General features: G+C 39.3%; 1 protein-coding gene across 3 annotated transcripts in view; it reads left to right on the top strand.

Moving 5' to 3' along the window:
• The window catches only part of cyth1a (cytohesin 1a), a 52,217-nt gene that overhangs the window by 6,137 nt on the left and 32,104 nt on the right, over positions 1-13,976 (top strand). The window contains exon 1 of one of the 3 annotated variants that reach the window (XM_012876864.3): positions 390-567. The exons of 1 other annotated variant lie outside the window; for it this stretch is intronic. In XM_012876864.3, the coding sequence (XP_012732318.1) occupies positions 495-567 (73 nt within the window). In that variant the 5' untranslated portion in view covers positions 390-494. Of the gene's footprint in view, positions 1-389; positions 568-11,227; positions 11,468-13,976 lie in introns of those variants that run through there. One more of the 3 variants, XM_012876866.3, reaches the window with a different exon arrangement.

Here is a 13,976-nt window from a genome sequence, read left to right as displayed (position 1 = left end):
GCGTGTTTTTCCGTTTGCGTCCTCGGTCTGGGCAGTTTGTTTGACACTGGCCGCTAGAATGTAGTCCTGCGCAGCGAGAGGGAGCAGAGCGCAGAGAGAGAGGAAAGCTGAGACGAAAGCATGTGAAAAAAAAGTAAAAAAAAGGGGAAAGAGGGAGAAAGCAGAAGTGATTTTTTTTTTTTTTTGCATCCGAGCAAGTTGCACATTCAGATCAAAGGGGAAGAGAAACTCGGTGACTGTGAGAGATTTTTTTTATTCCTTGCCAAGGAGACCGGGGAAGTCATCCGACTCGGGGATTAAGTGAAGCAAAGCGACTCAGGGTAACAGGTGGGATTCTCTCTACGACCAGGAGTTACTGACAGCGGGGAGTTTAAAGGTTCCCTGAAACTTCCCTTTTTTTCCCCCTCCGCACTGAGCGGCGCGTGTCGAAAGAGCAGCTCGCGGCCACCACGGAGACTTCAAACGCGGACACGCGGGGATCCCTGTCGGAGGCGATGGGAACGGTGAGCGAGCTGTGCGTGTCCAGCCTTCAGACCTTCCTGTGCCCAGCGGTGAAGACGCCTCCAGGTAAAAGAAAAACACGAGAACAGGAATCAGTGTGGCGCAATGTTTACAGCCTGAAAGTCCAGGCGTTGTCCCTGTGCCGGATGGGATGTACACAAACACACACACACAGCCTCCATGGCGATGGAAACATCAGTCGGACAAAAATAGAAGGAGACTCTGTTGATCTAACCCGGCTGTCTCCGTCTAAGCCCGTGTGCGGCCTCTTAGGGAGTGTGATGTAACGTTTTTACTACTAATCTCCACAGTCATGTTGACACATACTGCCAATACGCACCGTAGCTGTTAACACTGAAACCTCAAGGTAAAGATTTGTTATTAAGTTTTAAACTCTTTGAATAAAGATTGTTCAGCTGGACCTGGGGCCACTCCTCCTGCAGTGATACCCAGAACTGAGGCGGCTGTGTTTGCTGCGTTGTTAAGTGTTGCAACTGGACTCCAGTTCCCTGCAGGTTTTCCACGGGGAGCGTTTAAACCGTTTGCTGTCGTGACTGCAGCAGCTCTGTTGTTGGGTTGTGGCGAAACAGCTGACGGAGTGTGTGCTGGGCGGGAAGCGATGCCGTCTCGGTGATTTCAAAACACCTGAGTCAGCAACCGGTGTTTTTGTGTTTGTGCGTGCGTGTGTGTGTGCGCGCGCGCGTGTGTGCGTGTGTGTGTGTGTGGGAGGAGAAGCTTTCTTAGCTTCGGATATTTGACAGGGAAGTGATCTGGATTGTTCTGCTTGAAAATTTCTTAAAGCGCATGAAATCGAAAGAGTTGCAGGGGATTTCCGAAGGAAATTTATCGTATTTGTTGATTTTATTATTATTATTATTATTTTTACATCAGTATATTGTCCCTCTTTGACTTTAAATCTGACTAATCTTTTCCTATTTTTGTCCAGTTAATATACTGTCACAGGCCGGCTCTATGCCCATGACAAAAAGGAGGGGAGACAAAACGGTTTAGGCCAATCAATAGTTTATTGTAACCTATAAGTAACTTTAAATAAATAAAACAGGGATGAGATGTGAGTCTGTAAGAATGTTTAGTGTGTGCAGTGTATGAGTGGGTGAACATGTATGTGAGAATGTGTCTGAATGTTAACAAACGGAACCAACCAACAAAGTGAGTACCTGGAGGAGTAGAGAGAGTGTTAATGGAGCCCAACTTATATAGTGAGCCCAAGTGGCTCCAATTAATAAGACCCGCCTCTGCCTGCAGGAGGAGCCGCCCCTGCAATACCCAAATTGTTTTTCTATTTTTCCTTTGTTTTTTGACTTTTTGTTGACTTTCTCCTTTACCTTATAGGGCGTGACATTGAGGCCTATTCTTTTTTTAATATTAATTTCTTTTCAAAATATGAAAGACAAGAGAACGTACCATTCAAGTAATATTTTGATCTTTTCAACTAAGATAATAGCTGTGAGAAAGAAGTCAATAATTAAAAAAAGTAAAAAAGAAAAAAGTGAGGCTGATGACAGTGAAGAGGGTGCTACCAGATTCAGATGGAGAGTATGTAGCTGCAATAGAAGATTCATTCATTTGAACACCTTTCAACATATTTGTTTGCTGATAAGTGTGGAGATTGCTGTGCATGCATGTAAGCATTTCCATCATACAACACTTAGTCTCCGTTTGGTCACACACTACGACTTTACGAATTTCTACGCAAGTAGCTTCCTCTGTTTGCATACAAAGGTTTTCCTATTAAATTGGCTTATGATATTCTATTTCTGTTTTACACTTTGTTTTTGCTCTATTTGTTAGTAAAAAAAAAAGCACTTTTGTGCATATATTTACCATAACAAGACCACATGACCAGAAGTATGATATTGCGCGTTTACGCAAAGAGTAAACAGGGAGAAGCAATGTAGCAGGGCGAGTCGGCCGTGCTCAGCGGAGGAGCGAAAATAAAGCGGTTAAGTAACCCTAACCCTGTAGATCCGGTTGGTTTTTGACAACGTCGAGCTGTCCCTTTACCGCGCGGCATTGCAGGACGATCTATTGGCTCTTACAGAGGCTGCATCAGTTGTCGCCATCTTGCTTTCTGATTTTTACGCGGTACTTCCAGCAGATGGCACGACAATATTTACGTCTGCCGATCTTGCCCGGGGCAAAGTTCTTTTCAGGCTCAAAGAGGACTCAGTAAACACTATCAGGACAAATGCCTGACGTATGTTGTTTTATCTGAATAATATATGTGTTTTTTTGTGTTTTCTTTTTATGATCTAATATGCAACTATAGGACCCTTTAAGTCATTACCTATCTTTAAAGCCTGCTGACCTAAAGTTAATTCATCCCCAATGTTTTTTGGGAAGTCTTCCAGGCTGGAAAAGTGGACATTTGGGTGTGTTATATAATGAATCTGGCGGAAAATAAAAAAACAGACAACTCTCCCTGTGGCTCTACGCTTCTTCAGGAGGAGTGAATGCTGCTTGTCAAGACTTTGATGCAATCAACTGGGTTCCCTTATATAGGAAATTCTTTGACCAATCTGTATAATCTGACCCAATCTGTATAATCTGATTGAATTTTACTTTGAAAAGTGCCTTGAGATGACATGTTTCATGAATTGGCGCTATATAAATAAAACCAAATTGAATTGAATTGAACAACATGAAGTCATAATGTGTTGGCTTTATAGCTGTCGGCAATAAAACCTTAGACAAAGATAATCAGAGCTTTCCCTCAGCGCTGTTTTTAAACTGTCTTTTTCTCATGTACAAGCCCGCTTTTTTGCATTACTGCTCCTCCCAGCTGCAAATGTCAGTCTAACTAAACGAGTGATTAAGTGAATCAGTTTGCTCATGTCGGGGCGTCGCGTCTTGTAGAGCTGTTAAATTAGGAATCTAGCTGACTAATATCAGAGGTTACCATCTGCACGGTGGGACAGGTGCGCTGGGAAACATTTGCTGAGACTCTCTGGCAGGGAGCCTATAGAGCGTGGAGTCCGGGGCCAGCTGAGGACACCGATCTGTATGGAGGCTCACACGAGGCTGTCAGCAGCAGCCAGCGTTTAAAGATTTCTGCCTGCTCAGCTTGTTGCAAGGGAGCGTGTGATGCCCTGTTGGTGTCAGCTGTTGCCGGCTGTTTCAAGCGTGTGGTCGTTCCCTGGAAAAGTTTTGTTTAGGCTTTTTTTTATCTTTTTAAAGATGAAAAAATCAGTTTTTTTGTGTGTTTCTCAGCAGGATATGGAGGTTGTTGCATTTTATTAAGTCAACTACAATATTTATTTATGAATTAGATTGTTTTCACAAGTGTTTTTTGTGACGTATTGCTGGACCCCAAACTAACATAGAAAGCGAAATTAAATTTGTTTTTGTACAAAATAGCGCTGTTTCTTTTTCTCATATATATAAAAAAAACATATTGTCCAGGTTGTAAAATTATTGAAATCCAGACTCAGGTTTTCAAAAACACAAACAGAATAGAATAGAACTTTATTTATCCCAGAGGGGAAATCCCATTACACAAAGAAAGCTTAAAATTAATAAAAAGACTTTGTCTATCACATAAACAATCAAAAACAATCACATAGTACTATACCACACAGAGAACACAAAGAACGATGTTTACAAAGATAAAATCACATTGCTATTAATCAAGTAATTAATGAAATTTCACACTGTCATCACCCATTTAACTAATAGTAAAGAAATCAGTTACTAATTTAGGTGCATGGTTGTCTGATCATCAGAAAGTGGGACCCTCTCTCTAAAAGCAGTTTACTCTAGATCAGGGGTCACCAACATTTAAAAGAATATATAATCACTCTTAGGCTCTGAAATACATTTTTTTAAGTAAAATTTTATTTGATCCCTTTACCATGTCCGAACCATCATTTATACAGAAGAAATGTCCACATGTTGTATTATTGAATTACATCGTAAGGATAATTAATTAATTAGTGTTTGCTCTTGCATACAGTAGAAGAAATATCTAATGTGGACGGACAGATCGCATGTGTTTTGCTTCCTCGGAGCGAAGATCCGTCTTCTTCTGTTAGCGCACAGTCTGATGCGTTTTAGATAGCGAGAGGCAGAATCTGGAAGTGGGCCGCCTGGAGCAGGAATGTGTGGGAATCTATAAACGGATGAAGTCAACCCAAGCAGCTCTACAACCAGCAAAAGATATTTCTGTGAGGAGGATTGGTTTTCTGCTAATATTCCCGTCCTGATGAACCCTGTATGGTGAACATGGTGGAAGTTTTAAGGATGTGACATTTACACCAAATGCAATACTGCTCTCATTGACTTGTCCTTTAGCGAGAACTATCTGTATTTCACATCCTCCTCCTAAATTTTCTCCATGCAGCTTTCATCAGAAGTATTTATGTATTTGCAGCTTGGGTAATATCTGCTGAAAGGTGTGCCGATCTATATATATTTGGCGTGACTGTGATGTGATTGGCCATCCACAAAAAGTGCTTTTCTTCCCTTGTGCAATGATTAGAAACGTGATACCAGTGCTAGAAACGTATCCTCTTATTTTCAGGGTCTGCCCTCCCACCCACCAACAAAATTATAGGATGCATTGATCCAGAGGTCTTATTACGGCACCAATGAACGCCGAGCGTTGGTTTCAAAATCAGCTCGTGTGGTGAGTCATGTGGAGAGCTGCAAAGCTCCAGGCAAAGCTAATGTCTGCCCCGCAGACTGTGTTATTTTCACGATTGTTGTTTACTTGCTTCTCAGCAAACAGATTTTCTTGGTATATACATTTTGTTTGTAAGTCATAGTAATACAAACACAGAGAAAATGGAATATGCAATATGAGTGTCTCTTTTTTAGATTTAAATTGATGCACTTTTTCTCTGTATTTCGTCTATCTATCTATCTATCTATCTATCTATCTATCTATCTATCTATCTATCTATCTATCTATCTATCTATCTATCTATCTATCTATCTATCTATCTATCTATCTATCTTCTAAAAATATAAAAAGTCCAAAACAATGATTATTTAAAATAAATCAATAAATGCATGCTGAGTATTCTTCTAGCTCCACATATTCATTAATCCAGTCAAACTAGAATAAGCAATATGCTTAAGGTAACGCAGTTAAGTAAAAATGATTTTATAGCTATTTTTATAACTATTTATTTTATTTTATCTTTATTTTCTTTGAATTTCCCTTGCATTTAACGCAAATGATCAGCAGGTGGCACTGTTGGCATCTCTTTCTTTTCAAATTTTAGGGAATATTGTTAAGAATAACGCATCAAAAGCTAATTCACTTAAAAAAGTTATAGTATAGTAAAGTTATAGTATAGGTGGGCAGGTATGTAAATATATATATATAATACTACTAAAAACCTACATTTAGATTTTCTCAGAAAACTTTTTGTATGAGATCAGTTTTAAAAAGTGTCTTTTTTTTTTTTTTTTTTTTTTTTTTTACAAAAGTGTTATGTTCTGATCATTTTATGACCCACACAAGAATGGGGAAAACTGCCTGAAAGCGGAACACCCTCTACAAAGAGGGCAAACCACAAAGGTTCATAGCTAAAAAATCTGGCTGCTCAAACAGCTTTATTCAAATACATTATTGGAAAGTTGATTGAACGGAAAACGCGTGGTGGGAAAAGGTACACAAGCAACAGGGATAAGCAAAGCTCTCTGGTATGACCCAATTATAGGGGCCAAAAATGCCTAATAATTTTTAAATATAAAGTTATTTAACACGACTGTGGGTTAAAATAAAATTTCTAACAATTACGATGTGTTAAAGTCAGTGAAATTAATGATGTACGGTGGGTGTGAGTGAAGAATGTGTGTGCAGCATGTGTGGATGAGAGCAGAGACACCATAGCTGCTGGTCAGTGTTTAAAAACTAAGTGCCACGGTGAACCACCCTAACCGCGAGGGTCCTGCAGGGGTTGTAATATATGTAATGAATCTGCATAAACTTTTCAATGTAATAATTGAAACAAATACAATTATTGATGGTATTATAATTTGTTTTCCTGTAACTGGAGTCAGGCGTTGGCAAATTCAGATGAAAGGTGGTTTCTTATATTTGATCTGGTCATTTTCTTGCCTTTTTATCTGCAATAACCATCAAAATAAACAGAATGATATACTTGAAATATCTCACTCACAGCAATTTGAATACAGTTTTAACTTTTATTTTAAATCGAACAGTGCTAGTAGCTTGTATGTCTAAACAAACTGGATATTTTGCATATTTAAGCCATGGCTTGAATAAGCCAATAATAAAAAGACAGTTTTATTATTATACAAAACTGTTAAGATTTATCTATAAAAAAGGAATAAGGAGTGTTTTTTTTTTTTTTTGTCTTTGCAAGGTAATAACACATTTTAACTTAAATTTGCCAACTAGATATGTTTAAACAATCAATGATTGGGAAACCTATTAACATATAACCCACTTTATAATATTTGTACTGATTCATCCTTATAGTAAGATCCTAATTTAACATACGCGAGTTTTATTCTATTCACTTTAGAAGTCGTGCGTCAGTTGGAAAACGCAGCTAAAGGGATTTTTATTAACCCTTTAGCGTGGCATCAAAACATAATGAGAGCTCTTATATTATAACAATTAAAAGCACAGTAGTTGGGTAAAGGTACCCAATCACAGGCCACAATTTGAGACGAGATGCAACATTTAGTCACTGATTTCATTAAATACCAAATGCAAACTCTTCATTAATTTGTTATGATAATGATGCCGCGTCTGTCTTTAATTATTAGCTCTTGAAATCTTCTTTCTATATTATTCCAACAGGAATGCAAATGTCTTTTCAGCTCTCTCTATCATGCATTTGTCTACAATCATGAGTTGTTTTTTCGTTAACAAAAATGGAGCACACTAGCAAATAACTTGGGTTTCAAATATCCAAGCATCTGACATCTACAGATAAAACATGAATTGTGTTTTAAACCAGCTGCATCTTTTTACCTGCTGGGACAAAAAAAAAAAAAAAAAAAAAGCCCCTCTTCACCGGCCCAGCGCAGAACGACAATGATCGCGTCTTTGCATAAACACTCAGTTAACGTTGCATGTATTCTGGCTTCAGCGAGCTGCAGAAGACGTGTGTGTGTGTGTGTGTGTGTGTTCATAATTAACTACCGATCTTCTCCTGTAAAGGTCAAACAGCTCCCTGCTTTCATTCGCTCTGGGGTTTAGGCTCATCTGTGCAGCGGCCCTGGGGGGCATGGATGAACTAGTAACAATGAATTGAAACTTTGTGTGAGACACTTCATTTTCACACAGGCTGCATTGTCAGTTGTTGAGTTTGCAGCACACAAGTGGTGCATTCATCGGTCCCGGCTTGTAGATAAGGACTCTAGAGCGCAGATAGAGGCAGACGCTGAGGATTTTGGGCTATCCCCAGAACGAGGTCTATCTTTGAAAGGGGTTTGAAAAAGTCAATCAGGCTTCAATAAATTGGACCTCACACCATATTTTACTCAGCTGTCGTTGGATAAACAACTAACATCCAAAGAGTGAGGGCAATGAACGCAGGAAGGAGAGGTTTTGCACCTCTACAAGGCCTACCTCTGGCTGCATTCTTCCTCATTCCTCTTGTTTTCATCAACAGGCATGGACAGGCCTTTTTTTTTTTTTTTTTAATCTGAGAGCACCATGCAGGTGCAGGTGTTTTTCAAACACCATACTGATTTATTCCCCTTTTATAAAGGGAAGGAAAAGGCCTTACAATGTTCCCCCATGCAGGCAAGAAATTCCCTTCTCGATAGAAGAAAAGCTCCCTTTTATTTATCACCGGTATCGTGGGAAACACACCAAAACCAAAAAGGTACTACAATGACAACGCAAAACAGCCTTTTGCGTAATGTTTTTCTGCGTGTATGACTTTTTTTTTAAAACATTTGAATTTCCAATTTAAGGGAAAAAAAGAGATATTTTTAGATTATGTTTGATTTTCAGTTATCGACTTTACATCCCTTAGTAACTCTTGGCCCACAATCGTTTTCTAATCCCACATTTGGGGTCAGTTCCATTTGTCTTCCTGTCAACTCGGACTGCCTTCCGTGTTCCTGCTGAAGCAGAAAACCTTCTCAGCAACGTGCTTCCACCACCATGTTTCACAATGGCCACGCCGTGGTCAGGAGGATTTTTTTTTTATGTCAAGTTCGGATTTGGTCTCATCTGACCAGACCACCTTTCTACCCCATGTTTGCTGTATCCCCTACGTGGGCTGTGCAAAAGCCACAAACAAGATCTCTTATGGCTAGAATTCCCCACCTGAGCTGTGGATCGCTGCAGCTCCTCCACACTTAGGTGCCTCTTTTATTAATGTGTGGGATTAATTGTTTATTCATAGCGAGCATTATATTTAAGCCACTGTCTTTTTTTTTTGTGTATTTCTGTTTATGTTTTCAACCTAGACAAAGGAAAGGATCTGAAGAAAAACGTACTCTTGTATTTTGAAATCATGACATGTTGTTTAGAAAAGCTTCAAAAAAGGATCGGTGTTCTGGCAGTTTGTTATGAGGATGCTAAAATTTTCTGTCACCCCGCTTGACTTGTCAGTTGGTTGAACAGCCACGTCTTGGTAGATTTCCTATTATTCTTTCCTTTTCAGACGGCGGACTGAAACGCCGCGCCCTGTGAGAGGTTCAAAGCCCGACGTAATGTTCTGCTTCAAATTTCTCCACAACTTTCTCCCTGAGGTGTCTGCTGTGCTCTGTGGTCTTCATGATTGTTCAATAATGTTCTTTTCAAATCCTCCTCAGAACAGCTGGATTTATGCCGAGATTAAATTGCACACAGAGGCATTTACTAATTAGTTTACTTCTGGGGGCAATCAGTGATGCTGGATTGGATTTTGGGGCACCAGACGCTAAAACACAAATGCATTTTTATTTTATTTTTTTACTTTGAAAACCACAAATCATTTTCCTTCCAAGTCAGAACAATCTACTGCTTTGCATTGGTCAGTCACGTAAAGTTGTCATATAACTGAGTCAATATGGGAAAAAGTGCATTGTTTGTTGAGTAGAAACTTTTAAAATGTAAAATGCTTTTGCATCTTTTCAAAACAAAACTATTTAGCTATGATTAAAAAAAACAAAAAAAAAAAAAACAAAACAAACAACAACCATGGTGCATAATTGATGTTGGTATCAGGTATACACATAATTATGACGTTGAAATAACAAATTCAGGTTGCGTCTATTATTTATAAATAAGACCATGACATTCAACAGGTGTTCGTAAGTGGTTTCAGGTTTTATGTGTTGTCTGTCTGGATATCTTTTGTTGCTATTTCTTTACTTTTGTTTCCGAGGTGAAAGTCTGAAGGCTCAGACTTCTGCTCTCTGCGGATGTGGCTTAATGGAGAGCCCAAACATGAGTTAGATTCAGTAGCAGTCGCTAGTTGTCGGTTATTCTCTCCCTGCCCCCACTCGGTCCTCTCCCGACCGACAACAGATCTGCACGCGCGTGTGTGCGCGGCGCGCGCGCGCGTGGCAGATAGGGGGTATCAGATAAAGCGCGTAACCAGACTGCTGTCGGTTTCTGCCTGACCAGAAACGACACTGAAACCGGAAATGTAGCAAGCCAACTCTTCAAATTAAAAGGACACATTTCAGAACTCGCACTTTGAAACAATGGTCAGTGTTTGAAACAACTATGAAAGCGTAGGCTAGGGGATATGAGAGAGGAAAAGAGGGAAATCTCGATTTTACCACGATCAATAGTGTCAGTAGCCTAGCAGCTGACCACCGGCTTTATACACATCATCATACTGTTTTTATTTTTATTGTGAAACCAAGACATAGTGCACGAGTGCGCGTTTAAATACTTTTGCTATATTTATTTATTGTTGTTTCCTTTGTGTTCACCGTAATTTCAATATTTTTTTTAATGTTTTTTATATCAGGGATCTCCACGAAATAGTGTGTGTGTGTGTGTGTGTGTGTGTGTGTGTGTGTGTGTTTGGGGGGACACTGAAGTTGTTATTTTGCCTTATTTGTTGTTTGATTCACAACAACAATAAAAACAACAGTGAACATAAATGAAATGGTGTATACAGTCATACTGAATAAAATAGAATATTATTGAAAAGTTCCTTTATTTCAGTAACTCAATTCACTAAGGGAAACACATTATATATCATTAAAGGGGTCATGACCATTTTATTGTTATTATTCTGTGGTTTTGGGGGTATAATATAAGATAATATAATTGGGCACTGATGAGGAAGAGTGAATGTCAAGAGCAGGTACCAAAGACCCCGCTCATGGGTGGTTTATCGTTGTACGTAGGCTATCTTTCAATTCTTATTCTCCAATTACAGCACACCGTCAAGCAAACAACCTCTAAAGCCTTTATTTCTGCTAATTATGACCCCCCCCCCCACCTTCAGCTAATTAAGACACAGCATTTAAGATTAAAATATTGTGTCAGACCAATAAAAAAGCAATATTTGTCATGCAGAAAAGGGGGCTTAATGAAAGGTATGCTTAATACCGGCCTAAAGGTATTTCTTTCCCCAAAAGGTATTTTTAATCTGTCAAATTTACAATATATATATATATATATATATATATATATATATATATATATATATATATATATATATATATATATATATATATATATATATATATATATACCAACTTTTATTGTGAAGGGCACAACCGGAAGCTATGTGTTGTGCCTCTGACAGACTTCACGGTGACTCCTGACCCAGGAGGGAAGGCTGGTTAAAGCCCGTCTCGTACCTACCTTGAAACCACTCCCTTTGGTCTGACGGCTGTTCCGTTCTCACTTCGAACAAGAACAATCTCAAGACTCGTTAGTGTATTTGTAGTTTTTAGCAGTCTAAAGTTTTTTCGCTCTCGGAAGCCTCCATAAACTTTTTTTCTCTGCGGACGCGGACTTGCTGACAGAACAGCATGGTGTTAAAGTCGGAAGAAGGAGTCGGTGAGTTAAAAAAAAGAAAAGTTAGGGAGCGACTTTTTCCGTCGCCAGAATGTCCTTCAGTCATCTCTAAAAAACTCTGTTTGTTGTTCAGAACCGGAACTGTATAAGTTACTTGTTGAGTTTTATGTAAATAAATCTCCAAAAACCAAACGCGAGAACAGTGCTGGCTTTCTCCTCTTTCTCTGTCTCTCCTGTTTACTCAGTTTTTCTTAATATCCTTATTGTTCACTGTTATTAACTGTTTATTCCCCCCCACATCACACAAATTTCATTTAAATTGCCATTTAACAGCACGTTAAATGCAAAGCAGCCGTACATTTATGGCGTTATTAACGCTTTTTATGCTCTCTTCCTATTGAATCCTGCCCTTTCTTGTCTACGTTGATATACTAGACAAAAGTATTATCTTTGCTCTTTAAGACAAGCTAATTCCCCACATGATCAGACACTTTTAATATAGATTAATAGTCAGTATATCCTAGTGTTGTTATTCCCTGAATGCACAGCAACAGGTGGGTCAGACACATTCCCCTAAATGCAGCAGTCACTATTGCTTAATGTATTTTATTATTGTTATTATAAGCCTGTTAAAACACCTGCAATGTAGTGTAGTGTTAACATCACAACAGCTGGTGTCTGCAATGCTTTTACACAACATTCTGTCAGAGTGTGGTATTGTGTAACTAGAGTGAGTGAGTGGGTAGCCCCCTGGTAGGAGACAGAGGGCCTTTGTTGCTGATTCTTTCATCTCCTTGGCTTGGTTTAGCCTGGCAGCATTATTATCTAGCACCCCTGACTTGCGTCACTGTTAATCATGTTGGATAAGGGTGAACGTCTGACCGACTGATCCGGCTGGGAGCCGCTGATTACCGTTTTGTTCTGCTGGGGCTACGCCGGTTTGCCTCGGCGCTCCAGGCTGGCACACGCTTACAGCCGTCTCCTTTCCTTTCCTTGCCATACCCCCAACGAGAGGAGCAGTCGATTCCTTTTGAGTCCATTTGTCTCTGCCGCTTTAAAGTGGCTGGTCCGTGGGGTTAAAGTAGTTGTCTCTAATGGCTTTCTAATGAACGGGAGCTGAAAGCTCTTACGGGCCCTGTGGTTCTGTGCGCCCCGGCTGGCACTAATGCCCTGGTAGTTTGCTAATCTTCATCATCTCTCTGTAATCACATTTCTGCCTTCTTTCTGCATCGGGAGCAGACCTGCTCTGCGCTCAGGTCATCATTCATTACGCGCAGCTATAGCGGGGAAATGGATTTACTGTCTGGAGCAGTTAAAGATGTTTGGTAGCTCAGTCCGTGCTTGGTTATCTGCTGGTTTTGCAGGGTTTGTCACGATGCTAAAATTTCTAACTCGATACCGCAGCAACTTTTATTTTTGATGGCACAGGCCGAAGAGCAAAAACAGAAAAGAGGATTAATTACAATATGACAAACTTAACTTTAACTTCCTTTATTGGGGCAAAACCATTAAGTAATTCTCGTTTAGAGGAATATATAATTTAAGTGCCACTTCCTTGTTTGGGTAAACAGTAGACCGGATAACAGTTTGTACAAGTTTTACCAGAGGTGGGACCAAGTCACTGTTTTTGCAGGTCCCAAGTAAGTCTCAAGTCTTTATCCTCAAGTCCCGAGCCAAGTCTCATGTACGGTCAGCCAAGTCACGTCAAAATTGGTATTTCTCAAGTCAAGTCCCAAGTCTGAAACTTCTAATTTCATTATTAAAGACTTTTCGAGTCTTTAATAATGTTGAATTACATGTTAAATGTAAATAACAGAGTATCTTAAATCAGCATTTACCTCAAAACATGGTGAAACCAGTGCAACTGACCTTATAAAACAGTACAATTAAACTTAGCTTCAAGAACTGTCCTTTGAACCATATTTTTCTAGAATATTCACTGAAAAATGCAACAGCAGAACTTCATATTTAGACCCAATTGAAATTACTGTTGGGGGCATTTTTGTCCTTTGCTTTTTTTCCTCTTCCTTTTTTAAATATCTGGAAATATCGATCAGTATGATGTCTATTTTATCGATATGCTTTTTTTCTATATCGTCCAGCCCTAATTGGCTGTGCTGCAGCTCACGCATGCATGCGTACAGAGGGGAAAGAGAGACAGTCTGTGTTTGTAGATGCTGATTGAGTGAAATTAATTAATGGTGCGCTCTTTTTAAATGATGGATGTCTTAAGCTTTAGAATTTGAGTAAAATATCAAATCTTTCCAAGCAAACAGGATCAAGTCCAATTCATTGGTGTTAAAGTCTAAGTCATGTCCCAAGTCTCTGGAAAACCTTTTCAAGTCAAAGCTAGTTATAAAATCAATGACTCGAGTCCCCACCTCTGAGTTTTACGTTCCTTTATGAAAATATGTACCTTTGATTCAGATGTGCAATCATTTTATTATAATTGCTTGTCTTTTGTGTGCTACCCTGTGCTTCCATTTGCCAGTCAGATTGTTCCTGATACAAATAAATGTTACTGCTGAGGGACAAAGAGGGTTCTCGCCAG

Source organism: Fundulus heteroclitus, chromosome 16, assembly GCF_011125445.2.
Source record: "Fundulus heteroclitus isolate FHET01 chromosome 16, MU-UCD_Fhet_4.1, whole genome shotgun sequence".
Classification (NCBI taxonomy): domain Eukaryota; kingdom Metazoa; phylum Chordata; class Actinopteri; order Cyprinodontiformes; family Fundulidae; genus Fundulus; species Fundulus heteroclitus.
The sequence above is the reverse complement of the archived record's forward strand: the minus strand, read 5'-3'. Positions and strand labels throughout refer to the sequence as shown.